This window comes from Carassius gibelio, chromosome B10 (assembly GCF_023724105.1).
Source record: "Carassius gibelio isolate Cgi1373 ecotype wild population from Czech Republic chromosome B10, carGib1.2-hapl.c, whole genome shotgun sequence".
NCBI lineage: Eukaryota > Metazoa > Chordata > Actinopteri > Cypriniformes > Cyprinidae > Carassius > Carassius gibelio.
In genome coordinates, this window is record NC_068405.1 from 21,552,283 (window position 1) to 21,577,213 (window position 24,931).

General features: G+C 34.1%; 1 protein-coding gene across 1 annotated transcript; it reads right to left on the bottom strand.

Annotated features, from left to right (window-relative positions):
* Nucleotides 1-1,392: 1,392 nt before the first annotated feature.
* LOC127966040 (EGF-like repeat and discoidin I-like domain-containing protein 3) lies at nucleotides 1,393-24,182 on the bottom strand. Its single transcript, XM_052566861.1, has 11 exons — nucleotides 23,878-24,182; nucleotides 21,797-21,871; nucleotides 20,526-20,555; nucleotides 19,951-20,079; nucleotides 14,627-14,740; nucleotides 11,513-11,694; nucleotides 10,055-10,210; nucleotides 9,133-9,277; nucleotides 8,869-9,053; nucleotides 4,992-5,147; nucleotides 1,393-3,418 (listed from the first exon to the last, which is right to left on the bottom strand). Exons 1-11 carry the CDS (start codon nucleotides 23,942-23,944, stop codon nucleotides 3,269-3,271), a joined length of 1,389 nt encoding a protein of 462 aa, XP_052422821.1. The 5' UTR covers nucleotides 23,945-24,182; the 3' UTR covers nucleotides 1,393-3,268.
* Nucleotides 24,183-24,931: the final 749 nt, after the last annotated feature.

Below are 24,931 nucleotides of genomic sequence, written 5' to 3' on the forward strand. Positions count from 1 at the left end.
GCTATTCGAAATTTCAACCCGGTTTTTCTTGCATCCTCTGTCTTGTTGATTAAATAAGATTGAATAAAGCATTATTTACTTTTGATAACTTCACACTTAATGTTATTTTTATGCTTCATCCTTTTCTTGTTTGCAAAGTTATTTCCAGAGCTGCTTATGTGGTTCAGACAGTGATGGAGATGTTAGTGAGGCCTGGTCTCTGAGGAACCGGCCTCTTTCGACATGATTTACAGGCTAAAATTCACCCTCGCTCCTGCAGCACTCAGCATTCACTCATGATTTCACAGACACTGGGGTCATTTTATCAAACAGATCAGAACAGCAGCACAGATCATTTAGTCTGAAGAGAAATGTTCGTGTTAAGATCTGAGTGATTTCGGTACTAATTACTAAACTCTCTCTCAGGACAAACTCTCCATGAGATCTCTGGGAGACGTACAAAGATGCAAATCAGTATGACTGTCAGCATCTTAAAATGCTTAAAAACAAAGTCTCATTAACTCCTGAAGACTACACTCGTCTTCATTCACCTGCAAACATAATCGGAGACTTTGACTTTATCTACACGAGCAAAGCGACAATGCAAAGATAAAACAACGCGATCACACAGAATGTGAGATTCTTTCAGTTCTCAGCTGTACCAAGGTTAAAATGAATTCATAAGGTTTCTGAAGCAATTAGACGCACAGTTATCTCCCAGGCTCTTCCTCTGAGCCGAAGCACATGAAAAATGCATGAGCCAATCTTCTTCTGCATCTCCTGATAATGTCACCAGTAAGAAAGCACACCACGGCTCTCTAAAGTCCCACGCTGAAAGCTCAGAAACATCTGATGCTTTCCTAAATCACCTCACCCGAGCTCTGTTGGACGAACTCTGTCATTTAAATTCACTGAGATTTTTTTATTTTTTTTTCACAATTTTATAGGTCACATAAGGCATCAGTTTTTGCATAAGAGAGGTTTATTTAGACAGTCTAAAATTATTAGCAGTGAGGTTTGATAATAAAAACAAACTGAAAAAAAAAAATGAATTGAAAAACTAAAAAAAATGTTTTTGAAGAAAGAAATGTTGCAACTATCTAAAACAAATATGTTTAAATATAAATTTACTAAAAATAAAAATAAACTAATAAAAAATTGTATACTGTAGATCACATACGTTATGGTTATAATAACTCTAATCTTTCTGAATCTGAAGTTTCGCAGAATATGCATATAACTTTCCCATGCATATGTTTTGTAATGTCAGGGATTGTGCATTCAAGGTCAGGCTGTGTGCTGTGGTTATTGAAGTATGCAAAGTGAAAACATCAGCGAAAACAGAATAAAGCAGCAACTAAATGTCCTTTTTATTCAGACTCAGTGGATAAAGAAGTGTAACTCCCCAGAATGGTCTCACGGTTTGATTTTTATTGTTAATGACCATTAAGAGTTCTGTAATATAATAGTCCAGTATAATCAGGTCTGTTCAATAACTGTCCAGTGAATACAGCAATGAAATAGAAAGCTAGTATAGATAAGATTATACCAAACTGCTCTTGCGTTAAACTGAATTGTATTTACAGGTTTTCAAAAACACTACAAAAGAAGGAAAGAAAGAAAAAGATTGTTGGTTTATTCTCACTTTTTCAAGTTGAAGTCAACATGAAACTCAGCGTAAAACCCATTTGATGTCTGTATTGTGACACATTTTGAGTCAAAGGGTACAGAATTGATTTCATCCGTGAGGAACTGATTTCATTTTGATTGCATGTTAACTTTAAGTTGTTTCTGTTGACTGTGGATATATATGAAATACTGAAGTAATTCTACCTGCAGATGTATGTGGGAGAGAGTGGGGTAAGATGTGTCACCCCTAATCTAGCAAACTGCATCGTTTTTTTGTAGAATAGTGATAAGCTGTAATTGTTTTGGGGGTGGTTTATGAAAAAAAAAAGAAAAAAAAAATTCAAAATACCCTTTGACATTACACAGGTTACCCCTAACATGGGGCAACTGAACCTCTATTATTAGACACTTATTCCTTATTTCAGTCAACATCCTGAAATATAATTATAGTATTAAGGTGTGGTCATTAGCAATATTGTGCAGCAAAAAAGGTCCATTTTCTATTTTCAGTACAGTCATAAAAATATACATATATATAAAAAAAGTATTCCTTTTGAAATAAACAGTTGTAACATAAACTAATAAATGTCTTGAAATGTCAAATTACTCCACTCAAAGAAATCATGGCATGGCTTATTATTAACTATTGGATCTATATGATTTCATTTAAATAATCATGTTTTCAAAATGCCTTTATTCAAATAGCTTAGAATCAGTTTTGTTCATTAAGAAATCAAATGAATTTGCTCACTTAAAAAGTATGTACATGAATAAAAAATTAGCTAGCTGTAAAAACGAGCAATTTAACATTTATGATATTGAAACCAATTGATTTTATTGACGATAAATGTATAAACCTGGTTATTGTTTTTTTCAGGTTTTTTATGTTAAAACTGTGCCATCCAAATGGTTGGTAGTCAGAATACATAAATCAATACAAATTTAGTTTTGTAGTGTGGCCAATGTGAAACTGCACTTAAATCATTGTGGGGACATTTTTGGCCCTCGTGCAAAATTCCCAGTTGTGGATTTTACCCCACAAAAAAATAGCTAAACACCTGCAGATCTGATGACAAACTTCAGTGTGCGATTATAATACAGAGAAGATATCATGCATTGGGTGGATGCTAATATAGTTAACATTACTGTTTTCGTTATAGTTATCTATCTTGGTGTGAACAAGCCTTTAGTCTCAAATTGTGTCCTTCCAACTGAAGATATATATGGCACAGTTTACCCCACTCTCCTATACTTCTCATTCATCGCTTTTGCATGATTGAATTTGAATAAATTACAAATGACAACATTTAGTAGTTAATATACATAAATTTATAAGAATAGCAACAACAGTTCTCAGCTCCTCCCAATATTCATATATCTTATACATGAACTATTCTAGCGTGTGACCTTTGACCTGAGTGAATTCAGTTGACCCATTTCTGATAATACTCTAAAATAAAGTAGTCAGTTGTACAGTGACAATTACATTTGAAAATCATGATAAGTTGTGGCAATTTCCAGAGCAAAAAACAAAACCAAATCCATTCAAAGTCATCACATTTTTGATCTTTCATTTTTGAATCAGGCCAAACAGCATCCTTGAAAGATCACCATTAGAAATGCAATTTTTCCACAGTCTGTCATACAGTGTGCCGCAGTCTCACTGTTCCTCCGGACACCCCAGAAGCTCCGCCCTCATAGTGATGCGTCTGTACCACGACCACGGAAGAATCCGGATGAATCGGGCGTAGATCGGTGGATCTAACACATTCTTTCTGTGTGTTTCGTTGTCAAAGTTTCCTTGGAAGATCTGTCAATGACAGAAGGACAATTTGAATTAAAAGAAATGCTGAATCAGCTGTCCTAAAGTCATTTAAAAGTGCACAATAATGTGGCGGTAAAATAGGCCGTATAAAGCAGACGTGTGGCTTTCAAACACGCTTAACCTGAGCTCTTTTAATAGCACTTGTTAAAGGACATCGTTCACAGATTATTCCTCTGAGAGAATCTATTCCAGTAGACTGTTTCTTATCAGCGCTGTCGGAATAGATCACCCAGCCAACACCATTAACAACCCCCAACCACTATAGTGTGTGTGTGTGTGTGTGTGTGTGTTTGTATAAAAAAACCGTGCCTACGTGTGTTGTGGGAGCAGGGAAAGGACTATGAGAGGAAAAGATCATGCCACATCATGTGACTGAAAAAAAGTGAAAGGGAACATTCACCAACAAATTAAAATTCAGAAAAGTCCACCTAAATTCACCCACATGAGTAAATCTGTATGACTTAATAGCTTTAGTAATAAACAACAATATTGGCCTAAGCTACTATTTTCAAGTGGATCTTTGTAATGTTTTTAAATGTCTCTTTTGCTCATCCAGGCTGCATTTATTTGATTGAAGACATAACTTTAATAATAAAGTAAACAAAAATTAATAATGTAAAATATTATTACAATTAAAACAAATCTGTTGTAAATTTTAATATAATTTAAAATGTAATGTTTTCCTGTGATCAAAGCTGAATTTCCAGCATCTTTACTCCAGTCTTAAATGTCACATGATCTTCAGAAATAAATTTTTTGTAGCATATTACATTTTTTCACTTTCACTTGTTTTTATATATATATATATATATATATATATATATATATATATATGTATATAGGATTGTTTATTTGGAATGGAAATCTTTTTTTTTTTACATCATGAATGTCTTTACTGTCACTTGAATCAGTGTAATTGATCCTTGCTGGATAAAATCATTTCTAAAAAAAAAAAAAACGTACTGATCCCAAACTCTTATGTATTTATATATTTATTATGTATCGTGTATTGATGCATATACAGTAAACGAAAATGTACCACATAGCAACACTGGCAGCCATGTGCAACACTAGTTTCAGTCTAGTTGTATCTGACTAATGGATGTTGAATTCTAAATCGAAATAACTGTCTCTCTTTTCTCCACAGAAGGACTCCTTGCTGAGGTTTGTGTCAGAGGAAAGCTTCGGTCTTGTCAGCTGCTGCTGCTCCGGATGGAAAGCATGGAGGTGATTCTTCAGCTGGAGGTGGGACATTGTCAGAAAAATGCTGAGAGGTTAAAATGTTTCTCACGGCTAATGCTGATGTCATGTCCTTTACGGAGTCTGTGTGAGAAGCTCCATCTATTCCTTACAATCAGTAAGGTGATTTTATATATATATATATATATATATATATATATATATATATATATATATATATATATATATATATATATATATATATAAGACATTTAAATAAATACATTATGCACTTTAGAATACTTTGTAAATACTTAATACTTAAAAAAAAAATGATGTCATCTCCCTCAAATGTTTATGTAGACAGCAAGTGTCCTACCTTATCCTTCTGTTGTTTCTCGTCCTGATATATGAGCCATTTCTCTCCATCATTACTGAATGCCACTTTGTAGGAACCGACAAACTGCACATGCCCAAAATCTTTGGCTCCTTGGGTGATAATTCCTGTGATTTTGGTGGTAATCAGCAAATCCATCTGGTGATAATGAGAGAGAGAGAGTTTGTGATGAAAGCAGCAGATAATGCATTTGAGGCCACATATATTACTGTTGAAGTACATTTTACAGCCTCCACACAGAAAAATATATATATATATTATAATTTTGAATGGCAGTTCCTGAAAAAATTATGTAAGCCAGTTTCTGCCACAGAATAAAATAAATAAAAAGATAATTGTGACTTTTCTCGCAATTCTGTGTTTATATCACAATTCTGCATTGCAAGAAATAAAGAATTCAGACTTACTTTCTCAGAATTGCTAATCTGAATTAGGAATTATGAATTATTCTCAGATTTCTGGGTTTACATCTTGCAATTTTGTTTTTATATCTCACAATTATCAAATAAAAAATTATAATTTGTGACTTTTTATCTCACACTTCTGTCTTTTTCTCACAAATGACATTTCGCAAAGACCCGCCCCTTCCTCACTTTTGCTGTGTCCAACAAGCCATGGTACTCTCGTGTTCTCACACTGGGATAAACACATCACAGAGTCAAGAGCAATCTGACAATGTGCTGACAGACAAGACAGAGCAGGTTACGTTAGATATGAAACATAATGTCAGTTCTCTTTGTCATTTTGTGGCTCTTTAATGTGTCATGACAGATCACTGCAGCGCCTCAGTTCAAGTGGCACAAGAACCGATCATCTCTTTCTCTTTACTAGTTATATCATGAAATAAACTCTGAATGATCATCAGAAGGTATCTTGTTTCAATCATAGAAAGTATAGTACACCATACGTCAGTATAATACATCAGTACACTATTTTTCAAGTTCAAGTCCACCGAAGTTAATCTATTCTACTGTCTGGTTTGTTCATTCAATCTCCCTGCAAAGAGTCAGTTTGTCACAAATCTTTTTCTCTTTTTTTCAGAATTGCTAATTAACATCATGAAATGAAATTCTGATTTCTTTTCTCAGAACTGACTTGCTTTTCTTTTCTTTTCTTTTTTTGCACAATTTTATTTATTTATTTTTTTTCTCAGAATTGCAAGATTAAAAAGTTGGTTACCTTTAAAAAAAAATTATCATAATAACAAATGTATCCCATGATGGAAATGGGCTTTTATTGTAAAGGGTGTTATGGTGTCTAAATCCCAGGCCTCGTCTGCACTGCAGAGTTCCCCTCGGAGGAGCGGAGGTGATCAGCGCCACTGACTCCGCAGGAACATCTTCAGGCCGCTGAATTTTGTAAGTCTATTATTTTAGTGGTATTACAGGATTTCAAGGCTGCTCTAATTAATTGCTCTGGAGCTTCTTATTTTTGCTAAAACAGCCAGCCTGATTAATGAACTTGGCTTTTATTAAAATAAGCCGTGGCTCATGAAAATAAGAAGACATGATGCCCAAAGACCTGAAACTACAGTATGCTTCTCTAAATTCCTTTTATGCATTTCTGCATGGTTAGGGTTGGCAAAATTCAGAATTTGTAATTTTTTTCATGAATTAAACTGGCCACACCCACAGGGTGTGTTTATGTAAATAGTTATGTATTTAAAACAATTAAAAAAGTAATTTAGACTATTTTTTTATTTAATTATTTAGGCATAATTAGTCACATTACTTAATCATGTGACTTATTATAACAATAATTCAAATTATTTGAATAAATCTATTTGAACTGAGTTCTAAAAAGAATTAACATAACCAAAGCAGAATTTAATTGCACAGCACTATATTGTTTTCATAACTAAAAAGGATGACATCAAAATTATTATTATTTAATACATAATTGAGTGAATTAAAATGTATAAAATATCATGTAATAAAAAATATATATTTGTATTTTTTTATTATTATTATTTTAACATTTTATTAATTGTATTTAAATTATTTTAATTAGTTTACAGACATATGTCTGCTCAGTTGGGAAAAACATATTAGTCTGAATATTAGTAAACTTCCAATTTTAAATGTTATATAATTTAATGTTTCTGGAAATACCTTATTTGATAACATTTATGCACTGAAAAAAAAAAACAATTGGTGTAGAAATAATTTTTACTCAGGAATTGTTAGTAAATGCCACAAATAATTAGACAAAAATGGCAAATAACATATTTAATTAAATAATACAATTGAAGCAGAAAGACTTAAACAGTATTTTCTTGTAAAACTTACTCCAGTAATCTTTGTTTTTATTTACAACTTTGAAAAATCGCTTTTTTCAGTGTAGATAATTTGTATTAAACAATAATATTTAGGAATATTATTCAAATCTACAGCTGTTTAATGAGTATTTATATTTAGTTTGCTATATTCTGAATGGGACACAACTGTGCAGTCAGTACAGGTTCTCTCTCTCTCTCTCTCTCTCTCTCTCTCTCTCTCGCTGTATTATTCTTTCATGAAGACTCGGGTTCTGCTTTCTGACCTGGACCGACGTGAGCGGCATTCACAGCAGCTCTGCAATCTCAGAGGAGCATTTGAGCGGCTGGGCTCGGCTCTACAAGTGTGCAGGTGTAATATAATATATACATTAGCCTGTTCTCTCAGATCCAATTTCCCGATCTCAGTTCAATGGCAGCAGACTCAGCCATTTAATGGCATCACGGCTCTCGGGTCTGAGAACAAGCTCAGATTTACAGTCAGTTATAACAGCAAACAATCAGCAGCCCACCGGTTTAGTTAGATTAGTGATGTTGGCGGTACAGTAGTTAACCTCAGCCTCACCTGTGTGGGTGTATATGCAGAAATTAAAGATTATCCTGCAGTGCATTGAATGCATGAGGATAAATGTATTTAGCCTATGTGGCATGGAAAATCATATACTGAGCAAGGATGATGCCATATGACATATCCTACCATCCATCCTGTGTAAAATCAGCCCATTTGGAGCCCTAAATGATCCCACTGGCTGAAACAGCTTTTGTGATATATGGTATAACATATTTGGTGCCCAATTAGAAATCCCAAAATCACCACATAAATATTCTCTGGTTGTCTTAACAATAATACTGTTATTTTTAACTTACGCACAGTCTGAACCTGAACAGAAAAGTTTCTACAGCTTTACTAAATCATGAATATTTAATGAGGCAAGCTCAAATTGTTCATGATTTGTCTTCTGTTGCTAAATAACTCGGCATATTATTCAAGCACCTTTGGCATCGCCTTTTCAGAGCAGAGCTTCAAAAAATCAGGATTAATAGTGTTCTTAACTCTGGGTTAAAAATGATGATAACCCGGAGTTAAACACAGCAAGAAAAGCCTTGTATTGTAGCTTGCTGATCTGTTTAGTCTTTTTGAAACATAATCAATCAATAATTATTTATTTATAAATACTGTAGGTGAAAAACACTTATAACTGGTCTGAGCTGGTTTGCTGGTCTTCCAACCTGGTCTGTGGCCTGGTTTTAGAGGAGATTTAGGCGCTAATTTATATACATACATGAAGAGTTTGGTTCTAAAATGCATTAAATCCATTTTGATTAACTTGAGTAAAAATGTGTTCCAGGTTTTGATTTTCAAAGATTCATTATAAAAAAATATTTTTTCCCCCTCTAAATCCATGATAGTTTTTTTTTTTTAAATGCAAACTGATGAAAATACACAAAATAGTATGCTGATCCACAGCGTCTGAACTTGGTCAATACTAATCTTTTGACCATCTTTCCTGAATAAAAGTATAAATGTCTAAAAAGAAAACTTACCCACAAACCTTTGAACTACACATTTCATATCTGTCTCACCTGCAGCCATTGGGATTGGTCATTATGGGCTGATGTCCATGCGTTGACCTTGCCCTGTTTGTCCAGTCTGGCCTTGGATGGTTCCCAGGAGAACATGTCCATGTTCAGGGTCTGAAACACACTGGAGGAGGTGATCTGATAGTCCTGGATGTGTCCGGTCTTCATCCCCATGGGCTCTGAGCATCCTGAAAAATACAAACACAAGAGTCAACAATATTGTAACTTACTGTCGGAGACAAATACAGCATGCTTCAAAACACAGACCTGTGAGCTCACAGCCCAGGAGCTCCATTCGCAGTGTGCAGTGCTTCCTACAGACTTGTGGGTAAATGCGGATGTACTGCGCTTCGATTGGTGGACTGAAGGAGTTGGCTGAGGGGGCATTATTATCAGTATTTCCAGTGAATATCTGCAGTTAAATAACATAAAACTTGCTATTACAAAAATTGCAAAAATATTTAAAAATTATTTTTAAACTATTATCAAGATTTAATTCAACAAGGATGCATTAAATTGATAAAAATGGAACACTGCAAAAGAAATAAGAAATGTTCAGTGCAATGCAATGCAAATCAGCCTCTTAGAATGATTCCAAAAGCATCATGTGACACTGAAGACTGGAGGAATGATGCTGAAAATTCTGCATTTTCAACCAAGGAATAAATTGTAATTTAAAATATATTCAAATGGAAAACAGATATTTAACATTTTAATAATATTTCAAAATATTAGTGTTTCTCCTTTTTTTTATATATAATAATAAATACAGCCTTGATGAGCATGAGAGACTTCTTTCTTTAAAAACATAAAAAAATCATAACGACCGCAAAAGTTTGAACGATAGCGTATTTTAATTATTTATTACTCTACTATAATTTTAATGTAAACTCAAATCATTATGTACATGTATTTATCATTATTGTAAAACATGAACTAGCTGCTCTAGACTTCAAGACACTATAATAAATGCTACATATAAGTAATAAAGTAGTTCGCATCCACATTACAAAAAGATTTCTTGCAGATTTCTAAAACAGCGGAGTATGACTGATAAAAATAAAAACTGGAAAGAGGGGCGAGTTGGCAGAGAACTTCTTAAGCGAACAGTTAACAGTTAACTTAATTTAAAAAAATCCCCCTCAGGCTCTCTCATCTCATCTGGAACGAACGGCATGCCCTGTCTTACCATGTCCTCATCCGTGTCCTTCACTTTAAACATGCTCCAGGCCTTCCCGTCGTCGCTATACGCCACTTTATATGATTTCACATATTCTGGGCTTCCGATTCGCTTGGCACCCTGTGTTATCAGTCCGGTCACCCTCATTCTCCGCTGTAGATTTATCTGTGAGGGGACAGCACAAAATCGATGGCCTTAGCTCACAAGATGAATGAGCGAAGCCTTGTGGGCTGTAGAGTCATAATTTGTCCCTATCAGAAATTGCTGTGGTAGAGACAATGATGGCCGTGCATCTGGAGGGGTTTTGTGGAGGTTATGTGTGTGTGTGTGTTTGTCTGTGTGTCTGTCTGTATGTGTATGTATAGTAAGTTAATTAGTGGTGGGCATAGATTAATTTGTTTAATCTAGATTAATCTCACTGTAATCTTGGAATTAATCTAGATTAATCTAGATTAAAAAGGCTCATTTGAATTCTGCCGAAGGCATTCGGAATATATGTGTTACCCAAATAAAATAATGACTAAAAATAACGTTAAGTCTTTGAGAACGGGTTTCTCAAGACAGGTGGTGCATTAGACCAGGAGCTTATCTCCTGTTTCCAAAATATGGCATTATTTCCCTGTCAAATGTCGAGAACGCATTATAGTAGAGCAACAATACATTTTTTGTATTATATATAATTTATTTATTTATTTAATTTGTACTTATTTATTTTAATAATTAGTTTTGGATTCAATATGACGACAATATAAAAGCCAATCATTTAATTTTGGAAACAAAATGTTTGTCATGCTTAATTATCTTTTTTATTATTATTATTATTATTATTATTTGGGGATCCTTGACCTCTAATCATTTGAAAATCCATGCTAGGTTGAAACACCATCCAATGCAAAGACCAACTCTAAAGCAGCAGCAAGAACGTCTGAAGACTAGACAAACAGGTAGCGCAGTTTTCCAGCAACAAATTGAGATCTTATTTAAAAGCATATGGACATCAAAGCCCTCTTTAATCTCAAAGGTACAAAAATAGAGTCAGGCGCACACAGGACGCCAGCAGAGCAAGGCCAGGATGCTGGTGTTGTTTGGGCATAACTGGTGGCAGTGTGCGGTTACCACTTAAGTCATTACAGAGGCTGTGAACATACTTTGTACACCCACACTGTTCTTTCTTTGTGTCTCCTAATGAAATCTCACACAGCCATGCCTTTAGAACTCCGAAAATCTCTAATGAGATTTGGCTCCTAGTATAAACTAATTACCGTTGGGTGTTTATGCTTTTCCTTGAAAGCTGTGTTGGATGGCTGGCACACAACACTGAAGTAATGCTATAGTGATTTGTTAGTTGTTAGCAAGCATTTTTATTACTGTTTCTTTTATTCTACTCATGAATTGATATTCAATTATAAAAAAAAAAGTACAAAAGCTTCTTTTTCATTTAATGCAGTAAAAATGTTGCAGGATTACCTGAATCCATGGGTATCGATCACCCTCGGCTGCGCTCCAGGCATTGACGAGGCCCTTCTTGTTGAGTCGGGCGAAGTACGGAAACCACTTCTGCAGGCCGAACAGAGCTCGATGTGTGGAGGAAGCTGTTACCTGCTGGTTCGAAATGATCCCCCCTTCCATCCCTAAAGGACCAGAACATTCTGAGAGGACAGACGGAGAAAAAGATGTAAGAAAAAACACATGTAACACGCCTTAAATATTCTAAGTTTAAAATATTGTTTTATTTATTGTTTAATTCTCATAGACTATTAAATGGAGAGATTTTGCTCAAGTAACCTTCTGAAATGCTTGTCCTCAGAGAAGTCCTGTATTCTCTAAAGAGAGTTTTAGGAAATATCTAAATAATGTCTCATATTCAAAAAAAAAAAAAAAGTTGAATAGTTCTATATAAACTTAAATGTTTCATATTACTACTAGATGTTCACCTTGATTTTATAACATCAGAATCTTACTGTGTGTTAACAACTGTCTCATTTGCAGGACCATTTACATTTTTAAAACAAATATTGGTAACTATTCTGGCAGAGATTTTGTTTTATGGCTAGTTGGCGTCGTGTTTTGGAGATTTCATTGTATGCTAATTTTATTGTGTTGTGTTGTGCTAATTTCGTTGTGTTGTGGAGATTTTGTTGTGTGCTAATTTCGTTGTGTTGTGGAGATTTTGTTGTGTGCTAATTTCATTGTGTTGTGGAGATTTTGTTGTGTGCTAATTTAATTGTGTTGTGGAGGTTTCGTTGTGTTATGCTAATTTCATTGTGTTGTGTTGTGGAGATTTTGTTGTGTGCTAATTTCATTGTTTTGTAGAGATTTTGTTGTGTTATGCTAATTTCGTTGTGATGTAGAGATTTTGTTATGTGCTAATTTCATTGTGTTGTAGAGATTTTGTTGTGTTGTGCTAATTTCGTTGTGTTGTGGAGGTTTCGTTGTGTGCTAATTTCGATGTGTTGTGGAGATTTTGTTGTTTTGTGCTAATTTCATTGTGTTGTGCTAATTTTGTTGTGTTGTGGAGATTTTATTGTATGCTAATTTCGTTGTGTTGTAGATATTTTGTTGTGTTGTCCTAATTTCGTTGTGTTGTAGAGGTTTCATTGTGTGCTAATTTCATTGTGTTGTGCTCATTTCATTGTTTTGTGGAGATTTTGTTGTGTGCCAATTTAATTGTGTAGCAGCTTTTTTCCATTGTGTTGTGCTAATTTCCTTGTGTTGTGGAGATTTTGTTGTGTTGTGCACAATTGCAGGGCACTGTGCATTGTGTAGTTCGATTTCTGAATGAATGATTTTTATAAATCAATTCTTACTGAATCAAAACACAACAGCGCCACCTGTGTAATTCGATTTGTAAAGGAATGATTCTTATGTGTCAGTTCTTTTTAGTAAAACAAAAAGCTCTACCAATTTAGTAGATTCTAGAACAAATTACTTTTCAGTTCATTTCAGTGAATCAATAATATACAGATTACAAATTAAAGCTTAATAATTTAAATATGTCTACATAGCTTGATTTTACATCATTTTAGTTGTCATTATTTCAGTATATTTAGTCAAACCATTCAAAAATTAGAAATGTTTTTTGGCAACAAAAAGAAATAAAAAACTTTTGTTTATTTTATTCTATTTCATTTTGTGTTTATTTCAAGTAACAAAAATGCATTTTTACGATTCTAATTTTAGTCAATAACAGTATAAAAACCCAAAAGGATTGCATATGCCACCTCTAAAAGATTTTAAAAATGTAATTAAATTAAAACTTTTTAAAAAGTAAACACAAAATGATGCAATAATTGATTTAATTAAAATTATCATTTAAATCATATAATTAGCAAAGTCTCCTGAACTATAAAATACTTTTTTTTTCTTCTTAGAAATATTGTTAATAAGGGAAGATTAAACAATTCAAAGGAATACCACAAACGCAGTGCTCTTTGGTCTCGAGAGATAATATGATAACATTATTCCTGCTCCCGCTGGTTCTCTCCAGAGAATCCGTGTCGACCTCTGAAATGTCATCTTTCTCTGTTTTGTCCTCAAAAACATCTGGCAGGTCTGAAGTTTTGGAAGCAATGTCCTTGGATTCGTCGATGGATATCTTGTCCTTGCTCTCACACACAGAGATGCTGTCTTCACTCTCGAAGCCTAAGATGTCTTCCCTAGTGTCATTGCTGTCATCGGTTCGTCCACCTGCAGATATAGCGCCCGCTCGCTGGTGCTCCGGGGAGAACATTAATGGAGTACTTGAACCATCTCCGCAGAACGACCGCATAGACTGGGGAGACTCGAAAAGGAGCCGCAGGCTGCTCAGACTTGCCCGTAGGGAGCTTCTGCTGCTGTGTTTGGACAGCATGATTGCAAATCAAACCTTGTTGAGGGGTGTAACTTTATATACGCTCCTCAGAGCCGTGTAAGTAAGAAAGCATGACAGCAATCTTGAACTTATTTAATTATATGTTCATAGATGTGTTAAAGGGATACTTCACCTAAAAATGAAAAGGGCATCCAAGAAGTAGGTGATTTTGTTTCTTAAGTAGAACACAAACTGAGATATTTAACTCAAACCGAAGAAACAAAGTCACCTACATGTTGCATGCCCTGGGGTTAGGCAGATAAACTTAACATTTTCATTTTTGGGTGAACTATCCCTTTAAGATACTGCTGGGACATTCTTGTTTTGAGTCAGCACAAAAAATACCATCATGCATATCATAGTTACACAAGTCTTGGTACCTCTCAGGCATATGGCGAGTTAGGTTTCTGGCACACTTTCTGTAGACTATGAGTCTAGGAAATATTGCATGGACAAAAATAAGCAAAATAGAATCAGTTCCCCCTCCTGAATTTATGGAAATGACAGAAGGATTTCACCAGCGATGTGGTTCCCTACTCAGTCAATGTCATATTGGCCTCATTCACTCAGATTCTCCCAAAAAAGCTGTCGAAGGCAGATGGCTCCCATCCCCAAGCCAATACACGCTGAATCCAGTTTTAGTTTGCTCCTCAAGAGATGCCATGGTTTGATAGTGAATATTAAGCACATGGGTTTAATTAAATGAGGTGATGAAGTCGATTCGCACTTACTGTACTGACAGTTCTGCCCCATGTATTCACTGGGACACTGGCAGGTGTAGTTTGCTCGCAGGTCTGTGCAGCTGCCTCCATTTTTGCATGGATTTTTCTCACACTCGTTAACATCTGAAAACACAAGCAGACATTCACAGACACATCGGGAAAATATTAAATGCGACAACCTGGAAAAAGCTACAAAAGGTCAAATATTGTTTCTCATTATGGGTGATTTTTCCACAGGGATGAAAAACCTCTCTACAATCATACCAGTTAACATCGAACAGTGCTTATTTATTATGCATTAATACAGAGCGGGGGATATATAATTTTTTAAGTGTTACACATGAGATTTTGATTATTCTTTATGTTTTAAGTATCAATAATTCTGTCTCTTGCTAAATTGTTTCAGATGTAGATACAAATGTTTAAAGAACAGAAAGAGTATAAAGCTATAAAATGAATGTACAGTACATAGCAGCTCAGTCTATTTGTTCATGGAAGATCTTGGAGATGTTGGATTTTGATTTTTGAAAAAAATATCTTCTTTAGGAATCATGAGATTACTACAGTGTAAAAAATAATTTGAAGTAGATTTTAGAGTAAAATACAATAAAAGTCAAGTTAAAAATGTTTCTTCTTTGTAATCATATGTCAAATTTACCTAACTTATAATTTGACAGAATAGAAAATAATTAAAATATTATTAAAAATAAAATTATACAATTGTTCAAAAGTTCAAAGGGTCCGTTTTTTTTTATATCTTAATTTTGTATTTAATCAAACATATAGAAAAAACAGTAATATTTTGAGCATTATTATGCGTGATACTAAATTTTTTCCTATTAAAATTAAATAATTGGCTTTTATAGTCGTTGTATCCAAAACAAATTATAAAAAAGTAAACAAAACAAAAATAAAACATTTAAAAAAATAAATAATAATAAAATATGTATAAAATAAATTTGAGTTCAGGTTTTATGAACACAATAAAAACTATATAAACTGTGAGTTTGAATAATAAAATATAAATTATAATCGAATATAAAATAATTAAAATTTCCTATTGTTCAAAAGCTTAGCATCAGTAAATTAAAACAATTATAATAATAAAATATTAAAAACTATATATATATATATATATATATATATATATATATATATATATATATATATATATATATATATATATATATATATATATATTAATATTTTCTTAATATGCAAAAACATATTAAACCTAAAGAACACCATTGGGTGGATGTTTATTCATCATTTTTCATTTCCCACTCAAATATCTTGTAAAAAGTAATAAATGTTCATTTTGGTGAATTGGTATGATTTGAGTGGGATGGAAACATACATATTTTAGCGAAAAATCTAAGCATAAAAGTCCATCTCTAAACTAAACACTCAGTGGAACGTAAGCAGATCAAAAGAAAACATAAAAATGTGATTGTACAAATTCGTAATATTTCACCACCAATATGCCAAAGCCTAAGTGTAAAGAGAGTGTGTTGCTCATTTTATGAGCAAGCTTTGTAACAGATTGATTCCTGGTAGAAGAGCTTATGGCGTCCTGTCTCCGAGTTCTGCTGCACTGACCTCTCTCTTTGATTTTTAAGCAGAACCAAAGGAACTCGAGAGACTTGTTACTGACAGCAAGCCGTGGGGTCGCCCGAGCAGAAATTCAGGGATCTGCAAGGTGGAGCACAGGCTCAAGTCTATCAGGTATCTGGCAGATATAAACCACACCTTTGGGTTTACCACAACAGAAGAGTACTGGAGGGCAACCATCAAATCCACAGCTTAAACAGGGTCACCTCATGAGCACCGAAAGTACTGATGAACACAACAAATGTGGGATTTAAGGATCTGATGTTAGATTGCACTGATCCTCTCATGGGGTGGTGTCAGAATAAAAAGAACAGCTAAAGGAACTAGACTTTATTGTCTGCCAGAAATTATAAGCAAAATAACTTGATTTGCTATTACAAAACCAGACTTTCATTTTTCTGAGGTAAATGGGAGTGGGTCTTGCTCATGACACAATGATGGAAGGTTTCCATCAGGATTTTGATTTCTGAAGGATCATGGGACACTTGAATCACAGACATAAATTACATTTAAAAAAATATTCAAATAGATAGTAGTTCTTTGTTCTTGTAATTATATTTGACAATATTGACTGTATTTTTGATCATATTAATGCAGTCTTAGTGAGCAGAAGATACTTTTTTCAAAAAATGACATTTTACAAACCCATATGAAATTTTAAAGGCTCTGTAACTCTTTTATTTTAGATCAGAAACAAAAATACCGATATGACCCCCAAAACAAAGCATTGTTTTTTATGTTGCTGAATTCATAGTGAGGAACGACCATTGGCATTCAGCTTCATGCCAGTCATGTGCATCCAAGCACCCCTGTCAGTTACGATAGAACGAACTCATCCTGATTGGTGGGATTTCCTCCGTGGGGCCAAAGTCCAGCCAGTCATGCAAGTAAATTGGTGTGAGGAACATAGGGGGGGTTGGTCAGCTGTCACGCTGGATTTGTGGTATTGAACGCTTCTTATATATGACCTAATAAATGATGCTTTGAGATGCCCAAGTTCCTTTTGGTTGCCTCTTCTCCTGATCAGAGCCCATCTTGGAAATGATTTCCGTGCCATTATTGAATGCATGCTGATTTCAGAATTTCATTTCTTAAAGAAAAGCAAATTCACTGGGCCAAGTTGTGCCAAGACAACTATGTTAATGAAGTCAGTGGTGCTTCACACAGTATGATCACTCAGTCAGAACCAGCGGTGGCATAGTTGATATAGATGAGGATGGCAGCGCTCCCAGCGCTCTTCCACAACACTTTCATCAGATTGCACCAGCTCTCCTGTGAACCTCTTATTGAAAATGAATTGTGTTCTAGCGGGTAACTATTTCAGAGCAGCTCCCTGTGCTATAATTTTCATTCACTCTTCTGCTGCTGCTGTCTGCTTGTGGTAAAAGTCACCAACATACATGTGCAGTTTTCCTTGGTCTATAAATACATAAATGAATAAATAATTTTTACTATAGTCTTTTTTTTACTTAGAATTTTGTTTCAATTTAATTTTGTTAACTTAATTTACTTAATTTTTTTTATTTAATAATTCAAATTTTAATCACTTTTATTAAAAAAAATTATTCTGTTTTTCCTTTTCTAACAAATCCCATCTGCTTCTTTCCGTCTGTCTTTTCATGGTAAAATCCACTGACATAAGTTATTTTTTTACCTTTTTTATATATCTCTGTCTGATTTTTAATTTTTTAAGTTAAATGATTTAAATTTATTACACATGTAATGAAAAAAATTCAATTTCTTACAAATTACTTCAACTTGTAAATACTTCAACCGTTTCCGCCACTGAATACAACATAAAACAAGGTAATTCCGATTTTTTTTTATCTCACAATTCTGAGAATTATATTTTCTCAGAAGTGCATGATCATATCTTGCAATCCTGACTTTATAACCACAGTTGAGCGTTATAAAGTCAAAATTGCGAGTTAAAAAGTCAGAATTGTGAGATATAAACTAGCAATTTATACTGTAACTCACCATTCTGAGAAATGAAGTCATAATTGCAAGATATGAACACGCAATTCTACGAAAAAAAGTCTGAATCACAATTTTGTGTTTTTTACTTGCAACCTGACTTTCTTTTTTTCTCACAATTGCAAATTCATATCTCGCAATTCTGACTTTATAAGACGCAATTTTGACTTTATACCTCAATTTTCAAAACACAGTTGTGACATTCCTGGGATTTTTAAACGTCACACTCCGCTAAACATCCTACATGAGGTCATTATGTTGTGAAGTCTAATTATTATGACAAAAACTGAGCAGGTCATGGGGCTCGGGGCAGATAATAAGGCCGTATGTCATTCTCCAAAAATCTGACCAAAAAATTGTCTTTGCCTTTGCTCAGTCTGTTTTCCAGCCCCCTGCTACTAACTGAGCCTCGGAGTCTTATCTTAGCTGTGCTTTCACTCCGGCATTAATTATAGACTATACGCTTAGAAGTCAATTCAGGAGACAGTGCAAATTAAGGTCACGGATGCACATGTGTGATGTGTATTAGACAGTGCAGAACAGAGCTGAATATTCTTTCTCCCAATCCATGCATAATGAAGGAGGTGTGAGGTAACCACAGAAACAAGAGAATCAGGACAAAAACAAAACAAATAAAAACCAGCTCTGACGGCAAACCGATAAAAAAATAGCTCTTTGGTAATTACGTTCTTGTCACTTTGATAAGTGTTCTGGCACAATATGCAGTAGAAGTTTTTTTTTGAGAAGAACTGAGGCAGAAAAACATTGATATTCACATTAATGTGCATTGTGCTTCTACACTGGTGAAACTAAAATGTAAGTAAGTGAGCCATCCTGACATATGTTCTTCCATCACTGTGGCAGCAGTTTCATTCATGGACGATAGTTTCATTCAGTCTGTATAATTAAACTAGATGTGTAATTCTGGTAGCTATACTGTCGATATAAACATGTTGACTGTTGAGTTGTGGCAATGAAAATTCAACATATATGAATTTGCATTGTTTTAAGGTGTACTATATTCAATATATGTATTTTTGAACCCAATTTTTTTATTATTATAATTTTTATATGTATATTCTTATGAATATATATTTTTATTTATAAAAAAATTCAGATGTATAATTTCTAGATATTTTTACCTTTTTGAGAAATTAGTTATTTAACAAAAGTATTTGAAAATCTGGAATCTGAGGGTGCAAAAAAAAAAAAAAAAAAACCATCAAAACACTGAGAAAATCTCCTTTAAAATTGTCCAAATGAATTCTTAGCAATGCATTGTACTAATCAAAAATTAAGTTTTGATATATTTAAGGTAGGAAGTTTACAAAATATCTTTATGGAACACGATCTTTACTTAATATCCTAATGTTTTTTGGCATAAAAGAAAAATCATGAATTTTGACCCATACAATGTTTTTTTGGCAATTGCTAAAAATATACCCCAGCGACTTAAGGTTTTGTGCTCCTGGGTCACATATGTGAATAATAAAAAAAATTATAATAAACATTAAAAATAAAATAGAATATATATGGCATTTTATTTAATATCATTAAATATTTTGTGTGTATAATATGAAAATAAATATATAAATAAAAAAAGTAAACATATTTAAATTATGTTGGCTTTAAAGTGTGTGTGTGTCCACCAAATAAAAAAGTTTTATTTCATATACACACACATAAGTTCTTCTTATCATTAAAATATAGAAATAAATGTCTCTAAAAATGACAAAGTTTCTTACTGTGTTGGCAGTGGACACCATCGAAGCCAAGAGGGCACCTGCACAAATACCCGACAAAATTGTCTCCGCGGTAAGTCTCACTGAGTTCACACACCCCTCCGTTGTGACAGGGGTTTGGGCGGCAGGGCCCTGAACGACAGAAACACACAGTATCTGAAATCTGCAGGGTTCATTTGAAGTGCTATTTAAAATCCTGCTAGAGTTTATTGCAGGTTGATTTGTAAGTGAACTTGATGCTCAGTGCACTTGATGGCATGCACTTTCCCCACACGGTCATTATTATTTCATGTCTTTCAGCTCAGTCTGAACACCACACTAAATACTGCATTAGCTATAAAAGATGACTCCAGAAAGTGTGAGTTTCTAATGAACGCTAAGCAGATGTTTAAATATGAATTAACTAGTGAATGGAAATCGAGGCTGGCATCATTTATGTTCATGGTTCATAAGCCAAACATGAGCGATCTGTTTAATATGCCATTCATATCTGGAGTCTCAATGAGCAAAGCGCTCTTGAACCTTTCTTAAAATGAGGAAAACAGACCATTAAAACAGGCTACATAAAACAAACTCACCAATTACAGATTGCTCTTCCCAGCCTGATGCTGAAACACACAGAACACACAATTTGTGAGATTCTGACATATTTCATCTGCTCTTTTATAAATAATGATTCCAATTAGATGAAACAGTAGAATCTTCTACAGCTTCACAACAAACTTTTTATTATTCAGTTCTCGAAAAACATAATTTTCTGCAATGTTTTTTACAGGGGATTTTTTCTTTTAAATGCTAGAATAAAAACATGGTATTCGCTCCAAAGATAATAACTATAATGAAATATATATAGTTTTATACAATTTTAATATAAAATACAATAACAATGGACGAACACTATCACTAGAATCACTATCAGAATGATTTTTTTCCAGCTGATGAATGATAAAAACACTGACAGCCAATCAGAATCGACCTTTAAAGAGCTCAAGCATTTAAAGCACAACAGAGTGTTATTGTGCATTGAATGCTGATATCTTTATTGTTTTAATTTTAAATTTAACATTCTTGTTGTGAACATGTGAAGTTAACTTATTATATATGTTTTATATGTTGCATTATACTGCATGAGGTAAAATACTCCAATATATCATTTTTGCAAGTAAATTACAATATAATTTATGGTGAAAAACTCTAAAAAGCCACATTTGACATATTATGTGTTCCTGTGGCTTAGTGGTAGAGCATCGCAAAAGATTATAGATTCAATTCCCAGGAAACACATATACTCTAATTTAATTTAGAATTTATTATACATTTTCACTGTCAAAAATGAAGACTCTGTATTGGCATTTATGGTTCTATGAAGAACCTGTAACATCCCAGAATTGTTTCCAGTCCACCAAAATTTTCTTTAGTAAAAAAACGCTTTTGATTATTACAATATTCTACACACTAAGAAATAAGGGTTTATTGCTTCTAAGATCTGTTCACAAACAGGTTATTTGGGGAAATAAAATAGTTCTTTCTATTGCATACAAAAAACCTCCATTTGGAACCTTTATTTTTAAGAGTGTATTCTTGATAAGGATTCTTTGCACAAAACACACTGTTTTTCTTAGTGTGACGAACATTTCAATATTCTAAAGAACCTTACGTGGATGTTATACGTAGGTTCTTCATGGAACCATAAAGAATTTTTGATTTTAAGATAAGAGTGTAGGCAAATAAAGCTCAACAAAGACACACACTGTATCACTCCATACATTTTCAAATGTGTTTTTAAATCGCAAGAAATGAAATCTCATGGGTCTTCGGGGTTCTCAAATCCAAAAGGACAAAGACTCACAAGAAACATTTTCATCAGCTGGTGTACTGGGACAGTCAGCACCGTTCTCACATGGAACCGGTTCGCATACTTCACCTACAAAACACGAAGAGATATAAACAGGAAATGAGACAGATCTTCTTTTCCCAAAGACAAGTTACCTCTACAGCTTGGAAAAAGTGTGTTGCGGAGTGATGCACGAGAGTTTGTGATGCCATATCCACAGCCATTTCGGCCTAAATTATTCAGCCACAGGAATCTGGAGAGAAACTTTGAGTGTTTACACAGGTGTACATGTTGGCCGAACTTTGGAATACACTTGCCGACTGTTAAAGATGCAGCGCAGATGTTTGCCGATGACAGAATGCCAGTGCTTCAGAAGTGAGGAAGGTTAAGTGAGGTGGAAGATTAGAGAAAATCTTTTGTGTTAGGAAAGAAACATGGCTGACGGAGCAGTCTTGTTTCACACTGATCCGACACAACCTGAGGGCATGAAACTCACAGAGGATTATAGCAGAGCGCTACACATTGCTTGGTACTTTCCAGTACAATGAATTTCACACTGCCATGATATTTGTTGTGTTACCTGCATTGATACACTGGCACTGGTAACTTGTGGCAATATGATTATGAATACCACAGTGAATTGGGAAAGAAATGAATGACCCCTTAATGCTTACAGTTTTAATGTACTATGGTAATTCAGTTTCCACTAAAAAAGTAGTTATTGCTGTTGGAATAAAACTGTGGTAACTTCACTAAGAAAAAAGTAATACAATTACTATGGTAATACCATAGTTGTTGAGTCATGTTCCATGGTTTGAAGTGGACTACCATTCAAAAGTTTGGGGTTGGTAAGATTATACTTTTAAGGACTCATTAAATTGATCAGTGACAATAAAGACATTCATAAATATTACAAAAGATTTCTTTTTCAAATAAATGCTGTTATTTTGAATGTTCTGTTCATCAAGTTTCCTTAAAATGTATCAAATGTATCAGTTGCCACAAAATATTAAGCAGCACAACTCTCACTGGCAATAATAAGAAATGCTTGAGCAGTATTCTAGAATGATTTCTGAAGGATCATGTGACACTGAAGACTGGAGAAATGATGCTCAAAATTCAGCTTTGCATCACAGGAATAGATAAAAATATATTCAAACAGTAATTTTAATTTTTAATAATATTTCACAAAATAGCTATTTTTTGATAAAAAACCAGACTTGGTAAGCATAAGAGATTTCTTTCAAAAACATAAACAAAATCATACCGACCCCAAACTTTTGAATGGCAATGTACTACTCCGAGAACAATAACAATACATTGCAAATTAATTTGATAATCATTCAGTACCACATGACATCCCATAATGCATTATATATTTTACAGTAAAAACTGTAATAAGATATTTTAGGCTGAACTATTGTTTCCAAGTACAGTTTTTGTAAGCATAACTATTATTAATATAATTGTAATAAATTATTGGAATGCAAAACAGGTATAACAAGTAGCCTAATATTACAACATAACAACACTGACCCATGCAGCTGATTTCTAAACTCAGTGAGAGTTCAAACGGAGTCATTCAATGTAAAGGTCAGCCAGAGATGCACAGTATGACATTTAACATGATCACATTGGGCTCAGCTATTAAAAAGCGAGGAGATGTTTCAGGTTGGCAGATGATAACGTTTATTTATTGTGCAGATGACCTCTGGATCACCTTAAAGTAACATCAAACAAATATCCCAGCTCATATAAAACAACACTGTTACATGCACAAGCAGGCGCTTTACTATTCATTGCCATCTTTTTGTGTCAAGCAGCTGTGCTTGCATTAATGTCATATTTAATTGAGCGTCTGTTAGAGGGCGCTGAGAAAATCACATGCCCGAAATAACCCGACATCTCATTACCATCTCCCTCATGAATTATATCTGAGGACATTCAAATAAAAAACACTTAAGTGATGCCGCAGATGTCCGAGCTGTGAATAAACGCACCAAACGTTGTCTTGAAGTTCTGATGTGTGTTATAAACTTAGTTCTGTGCAAATGTGGGGTGTATGTTAAACACACAGTTGTGTTCCGTGAACTCACCCGCGGATGTCGGATGTGGGATGGACGCGCCAATGCGGACGACCAGGAACAAAAATAAAGGCACCATCGCGGGGAAACTTGTGTATGTCCGCTGCTTCTCCTGTGCAGCCTCGATGCGTCCCGTGTTTCAGCTGCGATGCAGATATAATGGCAGAGAGACTCGCAGTGAGGATGTCCGGTGATGCTGTGACTCCGAGCAGTGATGCTGCTGCTGCTTCTTCTTACTGCAGTGATGAAGATGATGATGGAGACCCGACACTGGCAGGATTCACAGCATCAGTGTAGACGCGCCCACTGAGCCATGCATCCTCAGAAAAACACAACTTTCTTTTATTGAGTGCATTAAAATGTTCTTACTTGATATACTTTACAAAACCAACAAAAAAGAAATGTAAACAAAAAAAAAAATGTAGAAATAGGGGCCTTTATTTGATTTGACTTCCAACATCCCTGAATGCCACGTGCAAATGTAAAATGTTTTAATGTTTTATAATCACACGATAATATTTTATCTTTCTTTTCAAGATTATTGTAGCCTAGCCTATTACCTGAAAAAAAAAATCACGCCTATCATCTTAAATCGTAGATAATCGTGTTCCCTGGTGTGCTATTAATTATTTCAAAAGGTTTATGTATTACACATAGGATATAGCTACTAGCCTATTTCATATAGCGTATTCATAGATTTACATATTAATTATGACTTAAAAGAAGTGTCTGTCGCCCTCTGTAGGCCCAAAGAAGTAACAGCATTCGACAATTATATTTATTCCTCCTTGAAATAATTTATGATTTTAACCCGATTAATGTGCGTATTTTGCATAGATTGCTACAGACTGTTACCTCAGTACCGTAAATATGTGGTAGGCTATTTCGCATAAATTGGCTCTTACACTAAGTAAAACGAATATTCAGATTATCCATGTATACTTATAATTATCTTTAATGATTAAAAACGTGTGACTTGTTTATAAAACCGAGACAATTTTTTCTATAAATCAATTTCTAGATATTTTATTACCTCAGTAACGTTACTGCAGATGCGTGATACGTG

Bases quoted from the DNA above. Each gene is read 5' to 3' on its own strand.
- LOC127966040 (XM_052566861.1), bottom strand. From the start codon at position 23,944: ATGGTGCCTTTATTTTTGTTCCTGGTCGTCCGCATTGGCGCGTCCATC. The intron at 11,695-14,626 runs GTAAGTGCGAAT...CTGTCCTCTCAG, and splicing joins GGGGCAGAACTGTCAGTACA to AATGTTCTGGTCCTTTAGGG. The intron at 5,148-8,868 runs GTGAGACAGATA...CATTATCACCAG, and splicing joins ACCAATCCCAATGGCTGCAG to ATGGATTTGCTGATTACCAC.